The sequence below is a fragment of the Pagrus pagrus genome, assembly GCF_965226575.1.
Source record: "Pagrus pagrus genome assembly, chromosome: 20".
NCBI lineage: Eukaryota > Metazoa > Chordata > Actinopteri > Spariformes > Sparidae > Pagrus > Pagrus pagrus.
In genome coordinates this window covers 21,868,276-21,891,189 of record NC_140207.1, presented here as the reverse complement: position 1 = coordinate 21,891,189, position 22,914 = coordinate 21,868,276, and the positions used below count along the sequence as shown (strand labels likewise).

The 22,914-nt window shown below is 39.3% G+C and overlaps 1 protein-coding gene across 1 annotated transcript in view; it reads left to right on the top strand.

The window, feature by feature from the left end:
• Positions 1-2,545: 2,545 nt before the first annotated feature.
• Positions 2,546-22,914, top strand: part of vstm2a (V-set and transmembrane domain containing 2A) — an 85,136-nt gene continuing 64,767 nt past the window's right edge. Inside the window, exons 1-2 of the mRNA XM_084340194.1 lie at positions 2,546-3,061; positions 4,288-4,454. Coding sequence (XP_084196320.1) covers positions 2,983-3,061; positions 4,288-4,454 — 246 coding nt within the window. The 5' untranslated portion in view covers positions 2,546-2,982. The remainder of the gene's footprint in view (positions 3,062-4,287; positions 4,455-22,914) is intronic.

The window sequence follows — 22,914 nt, the reverse complement described above, 5'->3', positions numbered from 1 at the left end:
GTTTCTTCACTCCTTTTGAATTCTCCTTCACATCTCTCCTCTGCCTCAAAACGTTTTCCATCGAGGTCAAGCAAAAGTGTTTAGGGAAAGGCCACAGCCGAACACTTAATTACTGAATCAGCTTTGTTTTTCTGCCATATAGCTGGAAGGTCAAACTACTGATTGACGAAAATTAAAGGATAGATTTACATTTTGTCAAGTGCATCTTACAATAATATTGACATGCACATAAATACATTTTTAGGGTTATTGGTTGCTGTAATTGATCTTCCTGTCCACACTGGCCACAATGACAGCCCTTCCTATCATGATTGAAATATTAATGAGCCACAAAATACACATTCCCTCATATTTCAGGTAAACAATACATGGTTGTGGTGAAGCTAATGCGGTGCCTCTTTGTGACTAATCCTCCATGTCAGGCCGGCAAGAAAACACTTTCAAAGGAAGCACAAAGAGCGAATTTCATACTAACAAGACCATAACTTGATGTGTCTAACTCAAACTGTGGAAGCATCATGTGATCTTCAGCTGAACTTCAGAGTAAAAGTGTTGATGTTTTATGTCAGCAGCATCATGACTATACTGCAAACAAAAGTGGTAAATCAAATACTTTAATACGGACACTGTTACAGTATGTCTGTAAATATGAACACACATGTCGTATAATTTTAAGCCTGTCACTTGGATGGATCAACTTTAAAGAGTTTGATTGCTATCAAACTATCTTCCGCTAACATGTTAATGGAAATTCCTATAATGTGTTAGCATTGAGCTAATGGACTAAGTGCTACACTGTAAAAAAAAAAAAAAATACAAAAAATAATAAACAGTTATATTCTGGCAGCAGGGGGGCGCCAAAAATACTGTAAAATAACATAACTTTTTTTGTAAAAAACAAGCAATTGTCTGTATAGAATACAGCTTTTTACTTTAATTTGACATGATGATCTTGTTTTGTTTCTTTTAATGTTTAAATAAGGGTATGTGTGTATATATACAATGGAAATACTTTTGAATACAATCAAACACTGACATATTCCAAATAACCACACTTACAATGACAGAACAGTGCTGATTTTAATTGGATTTTAATAAATAATTTAATATGAATAAGCATATCATTTAATCAAAATAAAATCTACTAATTAAAATGATTTATCTGTTATTTGGAACTGCATTAATGCTTGACTAACTTCGCAGTCATCTGTATTATCCAGCAGAGCACACTGGCACTATAAGTAGCAGTATAAGTGTGTCAATTGGAGAAGAACTTATCACTTTGAATTTAACCTATGTAATAAAAAAGCCCTACAAAAGCATTTTAGTGAGTACATTTTCTGTAAAATCTTGGAAATGTTATGGTTATTCACAATTACAGATTTGTCCTGTTATTTTACACTCAGAATGTAAATTCACAGTCTATTTTATTGAGATCTTGTGTGTTTCAAAAATACAGGGGAAATCTGCCTCTGTATCCGAAACAATTCAAGAAGTAAATAATCAATTCAGGAATTTTAATAATTATGTGATGTACCCCACCTCTAATCAGCCTGTTAGTACAGGTTTTGGCAGCACATTATAGATAAATGATACATTTATAGTTAATTAAACTTTACTTGATAGTCTTTTGACTGTTAAAAATGATGAACTGCTTTATAAACCATTTATAAAGAAATTGTAAAGCTTTATAAACATTGGTTGCTACATTATCCAAATAATGTAATTATGTAATTATTTAACAATTTACAAATTATTATAACGCTCTGTTACAACTTGTGATGGTGAAATAACAATGAACTTAGGTTTGATGAACTATAAATGTATTAATGATGTTTTTTTTTATAAAATGTTACTCGAGTATTACGTGGTGAGTGTGCTGTGAACCAGCAGACAGCAGGGACCAGTGATTATCCAGATGACTTTGGACCAGTCCCCTTAATGCCTCTGCCCACAGACACTTGAGTTGATGGAAGAGAAAAGTGCTCATCCCAAAAGGCTGATCCCTGATCGGCCTCTGAATCAATTAAGAGCAAATATTAGGAGTGGCACAATTTGTGCCCATTGCAACAAAGGGCAAAGTGTTCTCAGTCCGCCCAGGAGACTAATAATATTCCAGCAGGATCTCTTCTATCTTAATGACTCGGGACATGCTGTGCTCGCCCTGCACTTGCCGGGTCGCTGGTCCACCCGCACCACACCACACCACACCACACCACACCCCCACCCCCATCTCCATCTCTGTTTGCTCCATCTGATGCTACAGTATTGTTTAATAGCCTCTGAGACGGGCTGTCAGAGTGTCTCCTGACTGCATTAGTATCAAGATGTTGGACACACCCACACTAAATACGCACACTTATTCATTACTGTAAAACATAATGGCTCTGAGGTGGCAACTTTCCTATCCTTCTTTAAACAGCTCTGGTGGGAGGCCTTTAAAACATCTGTCATAAAAAAGTACGGCATCAGAAACAAACTCCACATCATCTGGCGCTCAGTATACACACATTTCAGAATAAAGATCTCCCACAAAACATGCGCTTATTTGCTTTGGACGCAGAAATGCGCGGCGCATTTTCAAATCAAGCGGTCAAGGTGACAGTAAGGGACCGGATGAGGACTAGATTTGCAGAGGTGTGGAGTGTGTGGATGCCACAGTGATCCACTAGACTGACGTCTCTCCGGTAGCGCACACACGAAGACCGCAGCCCGGTTATTCTACAGACTTCAGTACAGCCAAGCAGTCGACAGTGTCTCCTGCAGAGAGACGGAGAAGGGGAATAAAAGAACTTCAGCAGCGACAAGCTGTAGTTTTTTTTTTTTTTCGCAGCATGTTACACCTTCGGCAATCTCCGTTTCAACACACTCGCCCAGCAACTGTTTGATTTTGCTGGTGTGTAGGCTCTTCTCTCTTTGTGGACAGATTCGTCTTTTTCCCCCCTTCGGCTGATGTAAAAAAATCGACCTCTCTATATTGGAATGATGTGGACCTCTCATGATACTGTTGGATTTGTTTTCTTAGCCGGATTTTGTGTGCAATTGGGATTCTCCTTCGAAGGTAAGAATCGCATTTTATTTATTTTTTTTGTCTTAACAAAGAGTCGTTCTCAGTGCATCGTGTCGGGCTCAGTGCCCTGCGCGGCGGAGGCTGCTCGGTCGGAGAAAGTGTTAAAAGTGCGCAGCCTTTTTCTGGAAAAGAGAAGGAGGCTGTTGGAAGGGGAAAGACGAGGTGTTTAAGTGTAACGAAGCAATGAAGGGGGACACGCAGGCAGGCGATGAGGATGAAGAAGGTTGTGTTTTTAACCCCGTGATGACACAATAAAAATGCAACTGGTGATTGTTTGGTGTGCGGAGGAGAGCGGGCGCTTTTTTTTCCCTCCTCCAGTTTGATTTCATGCCAGAAAATGTAGAAATGTGTCTGTGAAGGAGATGTAACTTCTTTTGAAAAGTGACCGAGCAGCTGCAGGTTTTCAGCACCGCGGACAGCTGCTGCTGCTGCATGCGGCTGTCCGCGGTGCTGAAACGCTGTGCCTGCCCTGCTCCGTCCTCCATCCAGCCTGAGCTCAACACTTTCAAACTGCCTCTGTGCTCCTCGTCCTCCCCCCTCACGGATGCGTCCCCCCCCCCAAATTACGGAGGAACGAGCCCCGACAATCAGTGTGGACACGGCTGTAGTTTCTTATCCGGATTGGAAAATGATCAAAGTTTGAATATTCTCACTCTAGTTCCTTCTACCGCCGTCGCCACTCTCCTCCAGGCTGCGTTCCCTTTTTAGCCTCTCTTTCAAACCAAACTCATTTATTATTGCGTGTGCTTTCTCTGCGCTTGCCCTCGTTCTGGCGCAGTCAAGTTTATTTAGTATTTAATCGCGGTCACAAAGAGTCCGACGAGGGGCCACAGAACGGCACACACAATGGGATGAGAGAAAGAAAAAACCTGCGATTAAAGATAAAATAAGTGACTAATGCAGCCCTGGTGCGTTATGTAAATTCCCAATGAAGACGCGTCAGGATCTGTGACGGGGAGAGAGACGGGGGGTTGGTGGTGGTGTGGGGGGGTGGGGGGTGGGGGGGGCTTCTCCTTCAATTAAAACAAGAACGCACCTTTATCAAGCGCATGCTTTCACCAACACAGCTGCCGTCCCCACAAGCACACACCGTGCGGAGTGATTAATTCACGGGCATTTCTTTGCGTGCAGAAATCACATAACTGTCTCCATCATATCCCCCCCCCCCCCTCCTCCCTCCTCCTCCTCCTCCACTTCCTCCCATCTCTCATCTGCAGGTCGCTTCACGGATCTGCCCTCCAACATGACGGTTAAAGAGGGACAAAACATAGAAATGGCGTGCGCGTTCCAGAGCGGAACCGCGTCCGTCTACTTGGAGATCCAGTGGTGGTTCGTGAAAGCGCCGGAACCCACTGACAGCGAGGAGGACGTCGATGCCGAAGAGGTACAAGGGACCCCTTTTTTCTCCCTTTCTTTCTTTTTTTTCCCCTTCTCCCCCATTAAAAAAGCTGTGGGAGTTATGTTCTAAGCACACCCACTCCAACAAGTACCCGCGTTATTACGCACAAGCTCCTTTGTGCCAATGAGCGTCGTGCCTGTGTGGCAGCTCTGGAGACATTACGGGCTCTCACGGTAGAACTTTACACTGACCCTGTTTCCTTTCAAGGTGCGATGACCTTCAAAATCTCCAGCTGCTGCCTCGAAGTGATCCAAAACTCGACGCGCTGTTAGCTGCGTTAAACTAAAGAATCCCCTCATTCATCAGGACCCACCGTCAGATTTCCATCCGCAGTGAGGGAGACTCATTTTAGTGACAAAATATTATTGAAAAATGTTTTTAATAAATATTTGAGACACTTTATAATAACCATCATTAATAAATGATACATTTATAGTCAATCAAACTTTATTAATAGTTATTTGGCTGTTAACAAACGAGGTACTTCTTTATGAATCATTCATTTAACAATTGTTTATAGTGAAGTTGCAACTGATGTTTATAGCACTTGTAAATGGTTAATCGGTTGTGTGTAGTTCAGCAGTATAACCATTATTAGGATGGAAATTAGGAAAAAACTTCTCAAAGACCTTGAAGAAAATTATCCTTTTTTTAATTTTTTTACTGTGAACTCATTAAAGCTCAGTAAATGTAGTTTTTTTTTTATTATCAAAAAATATATTCTTGGATGTTTTAGACCTCCGTACGAATTATTGTCTCCATCTGACCTTTCCTAAGCAAGATGCAGCCATTGTTATGACGTGTTTTGCAGTGAACAACAGGTGCAATCCTTTATTGTGTGAGAGTAAATAGAAAGGGTATTCAGTCATAACAGAGGAGACTGAAGCAAAAGGAATGTTAAGCAGAGAAATATATTCTCCATTGAACATGCACAACAAAAGTAGTTTGGCTACGACCATCGCCTGTCGGCCCAGAGAAAAAAACTCTTTCTTGATGAATCACATGATGGCATAATCGTGTTCACTACGGAGCAACTGAATGCCCAATAATGTGTGTGACCATTGAAAAGCTGAGATACTCAAACTCAATTGGTTCACAGGTTCATAAAGCTTTTCATAGTTTGTTAACGACAAAATAACTTCTAACTAAAGTTTAAAGGTGCACTGTGTAGTTTTGAGAAAGAAATCAATAGAAACTTCAAGGTCCCCAGGACGTTTGACGCATGAAAGATGGCCACAGTACTTAGATGGTCCAGTAAGTGAGACGGTGGGACATTGTGCACTCCTCTGAGGACGGTTTGTTCTTTTAGTTCATTCAATTATAAAAAATCAGTCAGTGAAGATTTTTCTTTTCTTCCCCCAAACTACATACTGCCCCTTTAATTAACCATACATTTCCCTTGAATTATCGGTGGTTTTAACTTTTCATCCACACGGACAGGCAGCATCCTTTTTGATAAGAATCTTTCAATATCCATCACATCTCTCTGGTGTTGTTTTCATGGTTGACTTGATAATTGTCACTCCGATGTCCCTTCTGCCCCTCGAACAGTTAAAACAATCCATCCACACTCTGAGCAGAGAGCAGGCCCATCAAGACAAAACACAAACATTAATCAGGGCCCACTGTTGGAAAAAAAAGAGCGAGCTCGTTCTGGATATTAATTGCATAATAAATGAGGTAAATGAGCCTGACTATTCATGAAAGGATAAAATGTGGCTGAATCAATACAGCCATATTCTTGTATAGTGCCTAATTAAACAGTGCATTGGAAGCGCTGTGGCATTTTGTTATGTATTGCTGTTGCATTACCGCCGGCTATGACAGCTTCCCTCGCCCGAATAATGACTGGCTTCTTAGTGGAGGAGAGCGTCTGGATGTATTTATCGCGTTCAAATGGCATAAAATGACTTGCTTACATATTGTATGGCAGGTAGCTGCTTGTCAAGATGTGGAAGGGTTGGTGTATTGTCATGACAGACATCAAACGGTGCTCTTTCTATTTCTGTGACAAAGAGGAAGAGATATGAATGTGTGTGTGTGTGTGTGTGTGTGTGTGTGTGTGTGTGTGTGAGTGACAGGGGGTGGCTGGATATCCATGTGGCTTTAATTATTGTTCCATTGTTGCCCGGCTCTCATCGTGGCGTCGGCCAGGCTTTGATGTGGGTTTGATCCCACGTGACTCTTGGATGTTGGGCTGAAGTGGCCTATTGATGCAGACATCACATTGTTACCCACATTTCTTATCAGGGAGGGCTGTTTGAAAAAATGAAAGCCGCTGTGTATGTGTGTGTGTGTGTGTGTTTGTCCTGCAGTTTGAATGGGAACAGAGTCAAGACTGTGCGAGAGACGCTGCTTGGGAAGCAGCTGGTCTCCTGGAAATTTAGAGGAAATGAGCGCGATGTCTTCGAATGCAAATACGTATGCAAATACGAGCTGGATGCATGAGAAGTAAGAGTCGTCGGATCTTTGAAACGATGACATGAAAAGGCGAACGTGGAGAAAACAGACAGCAGTTTCACGTAGAAACAGTGCAGCAGAAGGGAAGGAGTGCCGGGCGGATGGGTGGGTGGATTCTTCAGCTCCCGTCAACCCTGGATCACTTCTCAACTTTACAAATGAATTTTCTATAATGAGACAGTGTTAATTTTATTAAAAGCTTTTCAGTCATATCACAAAGAAAAACACAAAAAAGCCACATACCTAGATATCATGTATATCATGTCATTTTCTTGTCTGTTGGATGTCTCCACAGACCCCAACATGACAGAATTCATGGGTCACTTGTTTCCCCGGAGTAGAAAGCAGATCGGACAGTAAAGCAAAACTGACCGTGCAGACAAATCTAATATGCACCCATACATTAATACTAAACAGTCTACTCACTTCTTCTCATGAAAGAAACATAAATGAGGCCTATTGATCACTCAGGTCTTTTGAAGTTCGCTCTGGTTTGCTCAAGTAGCTGAGAAATAGATGTCTAAAAAAAACTGTTTGATTTTCCCGCTACATCTTGTCTAATCTTTTCCACATGCTGTTTAATTCAGTCACCTGCTGTTTAAGATGTGCAAAGGAGTAGTCGGAGTAGAGTAGTAGAAGAAAAGGAAAATGAATTATTGCTTAGCTCAAACCAATAGGAAGATACAGTTAACCTGAATGTGTGGGTTTGAAACACTGAAACACCATCTTTTGTGGTTCGAGTCAAACTCAAAGCTGGAGATCTAACAAGACCTTCAGCTGTACGTTTCTGCTAACCAACACGGATATATCGAAACTTTACACTTCTTTGTGTTTAAACTCGACCTTTCTATGGGTTCAGTTTCTTTTTTATGTTACGCTTTGATTATGCTCTGGTTAGGTTTAGGCACAAAACCCACAAAAAACATCATGTGTTGGCTTAAAGCACCTACTTCGGTCGTCAAAAACCCAGCCGGAAATTGTCCTGATGTCTCCATGAAAAAATATCCAGCAGTTCCATGCTTATAATTGTTGAAACACTCGAACATGTTCTCTCATTTGGCAGCAGTCTCACCCATCTGTTCTGCCATGTGACGAATGTAATATGATTTGTGTTGTGCTGATATGATAAATATGAAACTCACATTTTTAAATGGTGGTTTGCAGAAACGTTAAATGCCAACATTTTATACTAGCAACTGGGCTGAAAATATACACAGTCTAATACATTCAGTGTAAAATTGTTACAGTAAGATAATTAGATATGGAGCGAATGTTGGTTTTTATGTTGAATGTAAACTCTACCAACACCAAGACACCAACGTACACAGAGGACATGACCTGTCATTTCCTTCATTTCACACCAGCAGTTGCTAGTAACACTATAAGCACACCAGCATCTCAAATCTGGCCGAGTTGCATTGTGGATAATGTAGGCACCAGTTTTTGACAACAAAAAAATCAATGGAATATAAAGGTGATCAGTCTGGTTCTCTGGTTGAAATGCAGCGTTGAACTGTGCTCACTGTCTTGGCAGCCTGTAGCTCCATAACCACCCCCTCCACCGCCTGATGTGGAGGTCAGGTCATAAACATGACATATGAACATATGATATGATATGACACATATTGTAGAAATGCCAATATGATCCGAATGTGAACGTATCAGTGGTTCACAGAAACGTTAATTGCCCACATTTTATCCTGGCAACTGAACCGCACATAAAGCAGTTTTATCTGATTATAATGAAGTCAGTAAATCACCTTTTATTAGATTATCTTGAATTTACACTTGGCTGATGGGCCAGATTCGTCTGAAAACAAATCTGCAAACCAGGTTTATAAATTATAAGTCGGGGACATTAATGTTACTGTAATTCTAATAGCAAAAAAAGTGGCCGGCTGTTAAAGTTGAATTTATATCGGAGCCGAGTGAATGTGGTGAAGATGTTATTATTAAATAAATCGTCCGTAGTTACAGTCCCTCTTCTCCTCCATTATAAGATAGCAATGAACTTTAAAAGATTGAATTCCTCTAAGGGGCGTAAAGGTTAAAAAATCATCTTTTTCCCACTTTGTCTGACAGTATCACATACATATTCTGTTAAACAGTCGCAACAACGTCAACACTGAATATCTTTTGGATGGATTGAAAAACATTTACATATTGTATCCATATACACACTTAAACACACACTCTCACACCTATATGTCAATGCAGACAGGCATGTATAACACACACACACACACACACACAGAGATGCACATGTACACATCTGAATCTGTTGTCTATTTGATGGTTTGAACCACGATAACACCCTGAGGTAAAGGCCTTTATACATTACATTTGTTGCATTGCTTCTTGTTATGGAGCGATGTTGATCTGTAATGTATGGCTGCACGATTTAATCAAAAATAAACTTTACAGGTGTCTTGCGCATCATTTTATAAACATTTCATTGAGAAGCCTAACCCTAACCCTACCATTAACAAAGATTAAGACACATTTATCTGACAGTCTGTAAATGCGTCAGTGTCAGAGAGCTGGAAAATTGCAGTCACTGAAATGAAACGACAAATGGAATTACCTTCCAGACAACATATGTGTTCTCTAAACTGATGCTCCTCAGGGTAAAGTGACATCATTTGCAATCACAGAACTAAACTGGCTGCATTCATGTCACGACTTGGTTATGGTTTGTGAAACATTGGCCTTGGGTTGAAAGAAACCAATTCTGACCGCCAGAATAAAACAGGAAGCAAAGAGGGTGCTGTAGTTTTTAGCCAACTTGGCAACAGGAGAAAATGTGCATTTGTTAGGGACTGTTTTAAGCTGTGGATTAATCCACATTTGCTGCAGCACATTTGCTGCTCAATTGAATTGAGAATTCAGTTCAATTCAATTCAATTCAATTCAATTCAATTCAATTCAATTCAATTCAATTCAGTAGGCTTTATTGGCATGGCACTGGCCGAAGCACAATTACAATTATGAAACAAGGGAGGAAATTAACAAAAAAAAGTGTGAATAACAGTATTAGTTAATAGAATAAAACAGACAATGGAGCAGATAATGGGCAAAATAACACACGTACTGTATATAATATATCACATATATCTCATTTCAGAATGTGCTCAGATGACAATACTGAAACATGTCGCTTTTTGACGTGATGACAAATATTAGAACATTGTTGATGCTTCACTGAGTCAAATTTGTTTTGGGGGAAAATGATGTTGTAACGTTTACGTTGCAGTTGTTTGTGCTCATTTAATGAAACTCCATGAGACTGGACCGGACATGGATTAGAGAAAGAAAGCAACAAAACAAACATGTCAATAGAGAAAAGCTGCTGTTTTGGCTCCAGCTTCCACAAGTGGTGAATGATCCTCCTCTCAGATTATAAATGACACGCTGCCAAGTCATAATTATGCACAAATACAGAGAGGCAGAAACAAAATATTCACACCTCCATGACAAAGAGGATTCACGCTGCTGACGGGATTTGCTGCACTTGTGATGTTGTTGATTCAAGTCAAAGAGTAAAGATACACAGAGAGGCGGAGAGTGGTGGTGGAGCCCGGGTGTGAGCTAAACATTTGCTGTTACAGAACATGAGCAGATTGCTGTGGCAGCGATGGGTCATCACTCTGTATGACATTTTGGCTGCAGACTTTTTACAGCAAATTGTGGAAATGTGGGGCGTGATTACACATGATTGTGTCGGGTTGTTTGATTTTCCTTTGCATGCTCTAGGACTGCTTTTGGTAATTTATGATTGTAATCCGCGGAGGCTGAAAGGCTCTCAAAAGATACGCAGAACATAATTTTGTGGGAGAATAAAATGTTAAATTATGAGCCGGGGAGCTAGTTTTTTTTATATATATACCACTTCTCTTATTTTAAAAGCACAGCAAGTATCCGTGATGCTTTTTTATATTCAAAGAGTAACAGCAAAGCCATCTTTGTTCCATTTTTACATGCAGGTTTCATTTTTAGATTCAACTGTCGAAGATGACAGTAATGAGATGGATGAGGACTGTAGTCAGAGGTGCAGCGTGCCACACTGATCAAGCAGAGGAGCTTACTGTCTCTGCTGATCCCCTGTGCAGTCCACTTCTTTTGGATGCTCTAGGTCTGCAACCCCACCAAAGACAGAGATCCAGGTTCAGTCAAGAGCTAAAGCATGTCAGACCACTTCCGTTCAGTAACTCTGCCTTCATCAGCCTGAGGTTGTTTCTGCTTTCCCTGTATGCTCCATTAGTCAAGTCATCCGACCTGTCATTCACAACTCTTTTCCTTTTTGTTCGACCTTTTGAAAGTGAAACAGTGTGTACTTACGACCCCAATCCAAGAAATCACAGTTGTCTACTATTAACATGTTTAGGCGACTATGTTTAACACAATGGAAGCACTGGCACAAATGTTTTTCGATCAAGGAAGTGTGACATCCTTGTACTGGCTGGGGAGGAGGCACGAAAAGCAGGACTCTGACACCTCAGATCAGGGTGCGGATCATGTCCTGGAGTAGCTGGATTGAGAAAAAGATCCTGAATATGCATATTTTTTTGGGAAACAAAAGAAACATGCTGTTATACACCTTAGGTTAGTTAGGTAAGATCATGATGACCATTTTGTGAGTTATATGTAAAACAACAACATTTAGGTGGCGTTGTGTTAGCATCATGTTGCTGCTGCACATTCAATGAATAGACTTTATCTCTGGGAGACGGAGCTGGACACCCTCATGACTTCACCCTCTCATCTCTTTCTTTAAGTGTTAAGTGTAGATAAACTGACCTGTACTTAAATAAATGAACACAAATTTATATAACGATATTTTAATTCTCTCCTGATCCCATTATACATATATTGAGTTACAAATCACCACAGACGCAGTTAGGTCAGTTAAACTGTCAAGAATGAGGAAGTGATACCAAAGTCACACTTCACAACAAACAACTCCATGACAAAGGTTTTAGGAATTTATGTATCAAAATCACTTTGCGAGATGCAAAAGTGATATAAATTTAATTTTCCGATGACTTGACCACATTTCTTCCCAGTTGCATCCATCTTATTATTGGCTATCCTTCATCTTCAGTGTTTGATTGGCTGTCATGTGAGTGCAATACTTTTTAGCAGCCGACTTGAAGCCTACAATGATAAACTGAACAGTTCTGAACAACAAAATTATGAATCATCTACATCCATATCAAAACCATGGATTCAGCTGAACCTGGGGCCACTGCCCATCTAACCACGTATCTGTCACGTCTGTGGTTACTCTTTTGATGTCATAAATAAAAGTCAGGGGTGAAAGCACGGTGGAGGTAATAAATACGCCAACACTAAATAACTACACCCTGAGGCTGTGAGTTCCTGCTTTGCTGCTTTGACCTCCATCATAGAGTCAGAAAGCATAGACAGCAGAACACAGCCTCCTGGGTAATGGTATTAGCTGAAGGCTGTGTCACACATGGTGGACAAAGAGCCTCATTTCCATGTATTTCAATTTAAAAATACACTAGCCAATTCCCCTTTTGGTTTTAAACCCTAAATCCCTCTCATTCTGAAGAGGTGGATTCGATTCTTCTTGGGGTTTGATCTCTCTTTTTTATCCAGCTAATCCAGCCGCTATTGTTTGCTATAAGATCAATTTATTGAGTAAACCTTTACAACCCTGCCCACTGGTAATTCTATTTGGTGTGGGATTAGGTTTGGATATAAGGAAAAAAGGGAGGAAATCTGAGTTATATCTGTGAAGGTAACTCTTCTGATCCTTTCAGCCAGTGCTCTGTGTGCTTGCAGTGGTGTATTTATATTCCTACTCAGGTTTGGAATAAATACATGAAAAATAAAAACAGCTTAGAATCAATTTAATGCTGTCTGCGAGGGGGGGGGGGGAGATATCGCTGCATATCTGGAATATCAGAAAAGCTACACCTTGACAGTGTGATTTTGGAAGCTGGATCAAGCGAAGGCACAAAGAGTCGAAGAGATGATGCTGGAGACTCGACGCAGATGTGTGCTGTTTAAAAATTCATACTGCATTTCGTTCCTCAAATACCGCCCCGAGTGCATGAGTGGCTAGACTGCTGCTGGATTCAGACCTGGATTTATCTGACCTGGGATATGTTAAAAGGCGGCATGATGCGTCTGATGTGAGATGAATTAAAAAAAAAAAAAAAAAAGGCGAGCGGACATGATGTGAGGCTGCCCTCGCCCAGGCCCGCCAGCGAAAATAGGGATCAGCTGCGTCCTGCGGTCAGAATACAAATGCCCATTACATAAAACATCCACTGGTGCTCTTTGACCAAAAAGCACTCGAGCCACAGCGAGCTTTACCTCTCTTAACAAGTGAGTTTATAAATCCAGTGGGTGTAACAGCAAGGAAGCATAAAATCCATCGTCTGCTGTACTCTCTGAGTGACCTTACTGTCTTCCTCCCCGCCCCTCCATCACCGCTTGACTGCAGCCTCCTCCAACACTCGTGCTGTGATAACTGCACCGGGAGTCAATATGATGCACCAGGCGGAGCCCCACTAACTGCTCTCATCAGCCCTGACGCCTGCCTATGCACACACACGTCGGTAATGATTGTAATGGTTTCCAAATGGTGTGAGATGAATATGAGTTCTTCATGGGAGGTTGTGTGTGAACATGTACCGACACATGAAAGAGCCTGCTGCTTTCATTTTCGACTAGTGGACTGTGGACCGCTCGCTGTCAGGCTCCACCACAGTCATCAGTCATAGGAGGAAGGCTTCTTTTAAAATTCACTAAAAGCTGCTGCATCACTGCGTCGTGCTGCTGCAAACCTGGCCTTGTGTCGGACTTCACTGGAGTCACGTTCTCCCGATTTCCATCAAAAAATATCATATCTAATGTTTAAGATAAATGCACATGAATACACATTTGTTTCCTTCAGTTTTACACTTCCAGCCGAGCCAATTAGTACCCTTTGAACCCTTTGAACTCACAATAGAAATGGTTCATCTGTGCCTACATTGGTACTTTTGCTTACTGTGATGTCATTTCTTGGAGTATCTTCAAATGCTTCATATCGCTGAAATCTGTACAACCTAAGTTAAGAGGTTATGTAATTCAATAAACAATAATACATGAAAAAAATAATGAAATTATGTCAGAAACTAAAAAAAAATGCTTTTTTCATCAAATAGTACTGTATAAAGGCACAAAACATATTGATCCAAAATATTTAGAAATATAGAAAAATGAACAAAATAACTTATTTGAACTACTTACATATTTTAGTTTTTGTGAAATGCTCATTTTAATGACCAGAGTACAAATAGTGTCATCTGCAATTTAAATATTTCCCCAGTGCCTACATTGGTATGTTTGCTTATAATGATGCTACTGTACGACCATCATCAAACGATCAATATGCTCACAACTACAAAAAACTTAAAAGTAAATGTAATCACATTTTGCAGTACATATTTGGAAATAAATGATATGTATTTGTATGTATATATATATATATATGTGTGTATATATATATATATATATGCAAGACCAATGTTATTCTTTATTTATTTGTAAGTAGTGATTAAATAAGGAAGCCTATGCTGAATTATTAGCTAAAGATTAATGAAGAGGATTAGATAAATTCACACTTCTTCCCACTCCTTTTGGAACATGTCATTAGATTTGCACTACACTTTTGTTGTTTTGTTTACATGTTCAAAATAAGGATTTCAATCAATCAATCAATCACTTTGTTTAAAACTACAAAATATACGTTTTGATTGAAAACTGCACATTGTCACGTTTTGCATCATTCAAACGTTTTTCCATTGCAAAAACAAAGAATGCTCTAGCTATTAGTGTTTTGAGTCTTTTCTTAATTATTTGATATCAATTTAAACCGGATCATATAAACAATGGTTTCCTGCAGCCAGGTGAGGGCCTCGATGGGAGGTCCAACTTGATAAATACAACTGTTTGACAATGTAAAAACTGTTTTTACATAATTGTGGATGAGCTTACATTACTCTTCATTAATCATTATATCATCAAAATTGCATGAAGAAACAGAAATGGTTGAAGCCTCAAGCCCATTTGTTCCTGCTGAAGAAATATAAATAAAAACAGCCAACTGAAACCAAATTAGTCTTCAAATGCCATGTCAGAGTGCCTTCTAAATTATTTAGCATTTTTTATTATTATTTAAGGGAAGAAAAATGTCCTGAAATGGGAGATGAATCAGAAATGTTCCATTAGCCTACCAACCTCTGAGTAGGCGTACATGTTTGATTAAAGGCTGACAAGGACGTGGAGAGACACTGTAGCGAGCAAGCACGCCAAAGACAGACCGTGTTTTATTAGCAGCAGTGCTGGAGAAGAACACACAACTGACCTTACCTGGTATTTATGTATTTAGTATTAAGTACTTATCCTTTTCTAGGTGTTACATCTGACTACCTAAATACAGCTGAAAATACTCTTATTTCACTGGCTACATGAAAAAGAAGCTCTTATGTATGAGGAACAGGCAGGATCCCGGTTCATGGATGGACATAGCGCTGTTATGAAACTAACTATAACTATTCTATAAATGAACAATTCCCCTTTTAGTAGTGAGCACCGGACATGCAATTTAAGGGGCAGATCTGTATGCTGTAGCATGAGAACATACAAGGAAAAAGAAAATAACTGGTTAAAAAAGACAGACTTTAAAAACATCTCTAGTGCACTTGTTAGGGACTATTTTCAGCAGCGGATTAATCCATACTTTGTTCTCTAGCAAGTTTTTCAATTGAACTGCAGTGGGGTTTTTAATGAAACAGGATGGCTCAGTGATGTGCTTTTAATAGTTTTTGGAGAATCAGACACACAAAAAACATTCCTCGTTGGTTTGTGTCTTTTTGGTGAACAAGTGAAAAAAAATAAAATAAAGTGTATTACCAGACAAACATGAATCAGTTGTGAAAATGCCCATTTCGCATGAGTCGTTATTTTACTTTCACATGTTAAAAATGCACTTCACATACAAAAATGATCAATCACATGAAAATATTCAATTCACGTGAAATTGTGAAAAGGCGAGTTTTACATGTGACATTTTCTTACATTTTAGATGAGACATAATTTCAATATTCACATGTTAAGAGAATAAGGAATTCACATAACCCTTTCATGTGCCACGTTTTGTTTCACATGTGGAAATTTCTAATCAACATGTGAAAAAAGCCAATCACCTGTGAATGTATGCAATTCACATGAAGCTTCATTTTCAGGAAAAACATGTGAAATTGTGATTGTCGCACTTTTTGTCGGGGTTGTGAATAATGGACAAAGGCAGCATTGGATAAAGGTTATGCCAACGTTTTCTAGTCACAGGGCATTTATCCTCTCATCATGTCACTGGATTGAGTGTTTTGGACTGTGATTGACTGTTGTGCTTTCAGAGAGAATGACAGACGGGGCTCTGTCAGCCGACTCTGCAATGCTATACTTCTCCATAATGATAAATCTGATTCAGATGCCTGTCTGCTTTTCTGTTCTTTGAAAATCAAAGCAGTGGAATGACTCATCGGACTGTCACGCAACACAAACATAATGCATTTTGAAATTTGAAGGTCACAGAGAAGATTTGTTTTACTCTTTTGAGGATTTTATTGTGCTTGGATTTGCACATTTTTAATTTGGTCTGCCTTTTATGGTATTAAGACACTCCATTTGCAGCCTTGCAAGTTCTGTGCTGTTTGGTCTGCAACATGGCCTGATTTTAAAGGAAGATGTGATTTTCAGTCGGTTAATCAACTAAAACGTATTTAGAAAAGCACGTGTCAGTAAATAAGGTTAATAGATAATGCTGCTATTTCTGCAAACCAACCCAATCCTTCTTTCTGAACTCTGTTTGTAACCTGCCAAGAAAACCCTGATGTGGAACTTTAAATGGCTCTGTTGTTAGATCCAGGGCAGCTTCAGCTTCATGCGCCGCAGAGGAATGAGATGATGGAGGCAGGGATGAAGGGACAGGCAGATGGAAAAAACATATGGGAGGTGTGATGCAATAAGGATACAGGATGCCTCTGGGGAAATATCTGGAAGAGATTCATACATGCATGCAAAAACCAATCCTCATTTACTGTCCCACGTGGATCTGCACAGCTCTGTATCCTGGCCAGACTGTCTGACAAGAACACAGAAGACTCACAAAGCAGGGACTTTGTTTCACCGAAGCAAGCTGTCCATGCTCCTTATTCCTGATGAGCGAGAGAGCAGGAGCTAGTTAGTTAGTGACTCAATCAGACTAGTTTTCAGAGCTCATATGAATGCGCACTAGTCTGTGTACTGGCAATATTCTATAACAGCAGTATAGTCTAAAAGCCTGCGGGGGTTTTTATGCCTTGCACAGAGATGAGAGTTATTGGACCATATGATTGTAGTGTTCTTCTGTTTCAATGTCGAGAACATACTGTTTCCTCCGTTATTCATTTTAATTCCAATGCATTTGCACACTGAACTATGCAATAAGAGATAATGTGGTTTAGCTGGCATAGCACTGCTCTTTACACTTCAGCTGTGAACATTCAGCTCCCTTTGATCAACAGTGACTGGACTGTCAACGCATTGCACTCAATGTCTGGTCCAAACGGACGTTTTAGTCTGCAATTACATCATGATACTTGTCCAAATGCCAAGACTTAATTTATCTTCTGCTATCCTACAGTTAAAGCCACACATTTCAAATATTTTCAGTTATAAAAGCTTGTCAAAACATTTTTTTTTTGGTTGAGATGAACTGTTCCGAATTAAAGCAGCAGCAGACAGGTGCAACCCAATCACCAGAACAAATGTTTACTATGTATGTTTCTGTTCAAACAATACATTTAATTATACTTTACATTTCTTTAGGTTTAATTTTCTATTTTATGTTGTGACAATGTTGTGTTTATGGTCTGCTTAGGTTAAGGTACAGTAACCTCTTTGGTTAGGGTTAGGAAAATCATATTTTGGCTTAAAATACCTGTTTTTGTCAACATGACCGGAGACATCCAGCCTTCCCGCCAAAAATAACTGGTTTTGTCGCCACAAATGAAGTGTCATGCTTACAAATGTTGAAACGCAGTCTGAACTGCGGTAACTGGCTTGCTGACCTTGTCATCCCCTCCACCTCCAGACATCAAAGTCAGGTCATAAACATGTCACGTAATGTCAATATGACACGTAATGTAGAAATGTAAATATGGTGCGTATGGCACGTACAAATACGAATGTATCAGTGGTTTGCAGAAACATTAACTGCCAACATTTTATTCGGGTGACTGCACTGGAAGATGTATTTGACATCCACAAAATCAAAGTAAATGTTATCCTCAAGTGGTTCTGCTCTTGGCCCAGTCTCATGTATTCAGTGCTGAGGGACGGGTCTACTGGGAGAAATGTTCCCTGAAGTAAGTAATTAAGTAAGTAAGCACTTTTCAAAACATGGATTACAAAGTTACAGAAAACAGATCAAAGCATTTGAATGAATAAAAACATCAAACACAAATCTGGGCGAGAGAGCATCGACAGAAAAGGCCTTTGAAAAGAGTTTGCTGATCAGACTGTTCCATGAATGAAGAGTCAGGACAGAAGATGCTCTGTCAACATGAGTCGTGAAATCCGAGAACCAGGAGCACTTATTCTGATGACCTAAGAGGCCCTGTGGCCCTGTAAGGGTTTTTTTTGTGTTGTGCCTTGAAAAAAATTTGAAGGAACAAAGTCATTCTTAAATGTAACAGGAAGCCAGCACCAAGGAAACAAGAAAACACTGTGGACTCTTTTTTTATCATGCAGCACAATTTGGAACTAATTGTAGCCGTGCTATGGCGTCTTATCTTTAAAGAAGAATACAGTGCATTCATTAGATGAGTCAAGACACAGAAAGACAAAACAAACCAATCAAAAGAGATGATTGGAAAGGCAAGAGGGGACAGAGTTTGGCAGTGTTTCTTAAATGAACATAACATGACTCAATAATGACTCCATGCATTTCTACTGGGAGTCCTGAATGACCCCTCAGTTTTTGGAAACCAACTACCCTCAGTGCTGTTAAGAAATGACAGATGTTTGTTGTAAAGACCAGAACCTCAATTGCAGGAAACTGACCTGCAATCAGTTTACCACATCAAATGTAAACGCTATCATGAGTGACAAAAGCAGCATGGACAGAATGTCAAAAATGCTAATAACTGTAACCCCATTTAAAGCAACTGATTACCACACACGATCAGTTCTAAAAAATCATACAAAAGCCTATAGAGTGCACATCAATCACTGCTGCTCTCGCCCGTCTATATATTGACTGCAGCCGATATATTTACCAACAGTTTTTCCATAATCCGCCATATTCCTTTTGGTGCTTTAATCAGCTGCAGATAATGACCAGTGATGGCAGAAAAAGGGCTTATATACATCACAGTGGGGCAGGAAATTAAGCATGGATTAGGGAGATGGTTTATCCTTGCTGTTTGATAGCAGAGGCAGATTATAATACATGCGTAATGATGGAGGTGTTAAGGTTGGCCGTGACTTTAACACCATGCAAATCAGCTTGCATACACTGACTGTTTTCTTCAGATTGGTCTGAATGCACAAGCTCTGTTTTATATCTTTTATTGCCGATATGGCCCTGAGGATTACATTGAGAACAGGAGCTGCTGCTGCTGCCTGATGTGATGCCTATTCATTCAAAATATCAGCGCTTTACTTTTACAGTGGCCGACGGTTTATCAATTGTTGTCTCAACCTCCATGTTGGCTCAAAAGCAATCCTTGAACCTCCATTGTATTCATTATTAGAGACGCATTTTAAAATGATTTTTCCTTCCTGCCGCTGGGAAATTTGAACGTGCCAAACAACACAGACTCCAATTGGAAAGGAAGCATGGCATTATATTTGTTCTCCTCGTACACGGGGGTTGAGAGTCCACTGTCAGAGATACATGGTCGTAAACAGCAAAGTCACTTTATTGCTTTTGATGTCAGCCTCGGTAACTGCCGTGCAGCCGATACAGCTGGAGACAAGAGGGGGGCTGGATCTCATATCTGCCACTGCAGATAATTCAATCAATGGATCCTTTGCTGTCACTGTTCTTCTTGACCCCTCTGTTACACTATCACCGAAAGGAAACTGAATCCATTTGGTGTCACAAAAGCACTTGTCAGACTCAGAGTAGTACTTTTCAAATTGAATCAGAGGCTTCTTCAAATGCCTACAGATGACGCCTTTGATTTCTCTGTTGGAATACTCCATTGTTGGAAACATGGCCAAGTTGCTGCCATTTGCTCGCTCTTTCCCTCTGTGCTGTGGCGTGCTACACAGGGATATATTTTTGTTTATATGAACAATCTTTGTTGACAATGTTTTGCTCTTGTACATACGTTTCTTTATTTGCACACATATATGATGTGTAGTAATTACAAATGCATGTAAATACAACTAACATTTTGTGACCTGAAATATACATTTATTACAATAAATAAAAAGAAAAATATAAAATAATAAAATAAATAAAAGTATTAAAAATGACATGGGAGAATAGAAAAAGTATTTATGCATAGAAGGAATAATTAGACATAATATGGTGACAATTTCTTCATTCCTTCTAAAGATGATGAGCAAAGAACAATGTGTCCTTTAGCATTTGACATAGTGGTCAATTTGACCCTGAACAGAAGAGGTTTGTCGTCTCTATTTATCAGCATTACCTCATGAAAAAAAAAAATATATATGAATAAGATAGGATTTAAATGTTATGGAAAACTCATGCATTTTATATCTAGGTTGTTCCAATGTACATAAAAAAGTTTGAACATGTATTTTCTTATGACAACGAGTGGAACCCTGATCTGTAGAAGGTGACGAACACCATTGCACTAAATATTGATTTATTTTTAGTAATGGTGTTTGTAATGAGGTAAAAGTACAAACCCTTTTTATTTGGATATTTAGGACAATTACACATGCACTCAGTCACTTTTGCCCATGAATCTTTCTGCTGTTCCTGATAAAAATGAACAGAACAGTCACGTAAAAGATGTCGTCATCCCGAAACATGGATTATGCCCTCAGCTGCATTGCCAAGAGGGCGATCAATGTCTATTGAAAACAAAAACTCCAATAGATTCTGTAAGGATACAGTGTTTTGATGGTTTCTTATGGGGTGTCCATCATCCTCTCTTAGTCGATTCAATACATGCATTCATGCTCTAACATAAATTTGACATAAAAAGCTGATTGGACATGATTTGATTATGTTTTAACACTGATTTTGCCTTTTTGATAGGCTTTAAAATATTTACATGTTCATAAAGTGTATGAGGTCAGTATACATAAATCAAAGATGTCCCCCCAACGTACTGTCACCAGTAAGCATGGTTGTTAATATATGAAGAAACATTTTAGTCTTCAATGAGGCTGAGTTGTTTTTGTTTTTTATTTTTTTTTTCACCTTGGCTCAGGGGGTCAATGTCATCTGTCAAATTAAATATTTTAATACTACATTGGTAAATAAATCAACTTATGGCATCAATAACTGCCTTCATCCTGGAAGACTTCTGGCCAAGTGTGCTTTGGTCGTAGCATTAGCTGCTAAAGTTAGCCTTGGGTAACTACCGTCAAGCACGACTGCGTCATCTTTTGCAGACTGTGAATGCAGTGTTTTCAGGCAGAATTGAAAGGGTTGAGTCTAATATTTCCTTCTGTGTTGAAATGTTTTCAGGGAGCAGATTGCTTGAAGAAGGTATGTGATTGCAGGTCACGCTGCACCCAGACAGAGAAAAAAGAATTACTTGGAAAGATTGTTTATGTATTTATTTTTGACAGCCTTATGAGTTTGCCTCAAATTTCACACAGAATTTGGACATGTGTATCTGCATAGGTGTCTGTTTGAATGTTTGATAAATTTTCAGGTACGACACCCAACACCACCACTTTTCTTCCCTAGCTTCACTTTGAGTTATTGTATGAATGCCTGGTACAGCTTCAATGTAAAATACAAAAGAAGCAGATTGCAAGCAGAGACACGTTATCAACTCACAGCATCCAGCGTCACTCTCAAGTTTTTAATTCAGCAAATCAAACTGTATGTTAGCTCCTTTAGTTGAAGTTATTTTGTCTGTTGTTCCAGCAACCCATTAGTATTCATTCCATTCATTCTTATCTTGAAAGGTCGTCTTTTAGATGTGCGGCTCCATCTTCATTGAATCATATCCAGCAGGTCTTGCAGCGCCCTCATTAAGAGCATGATTAATCTTAGCTGCGCATGTTGTAGCGGTGATGCTCTTAATTAATATATTGCTTGAAATGAATGAAGATGAGATCACACAATTCTGAGCTGGAAGCTGCACCACATTCCTTGGAATGGTACATAAGGTGGGGTCTGGTTTCTTTACATACAATTATGTGATGTGACACCCCATAATTGTGTTGATTTATAATACAGCCTGTTGTAATTGTAAGCAGATTTACAAACATTAACATTACAAACACAATTGTTAATTGACAGGTTTTATCAAACAATATAACTTCTTCTATGAAGATATATTTACTGTGTATTGTTACAACCGTGATTTATTACATTGCCATTCATCATCTGTTTATACACCAGCTTCTACTTCTGTATGTTTGACATGTGGAGTTACAGTGTTGAAAAATACATTGCTATCAAATGTCTTCATTGTATATTTGCTTACAACTACATTATAGTGTGTTTTAACTTCTATTATTAAATGTGTATATACTAATGCAAGGCATTATATAATAAGATAATTTGAATGTTAAATTATTTCTATCTCGTATTGTAAACAATTGAATATCAAAATATGAGTTCCATGGCTACATGTCACGACCATACCTTTCTTATATATTCTGTTGAGTTGTATATTTACAGTATCCTATTGTTTCCCAAAATGTTCAAACCAGAGAAATCCACAAATTCCCTCAAGATAACGGTGCGTTTCATTTGGTC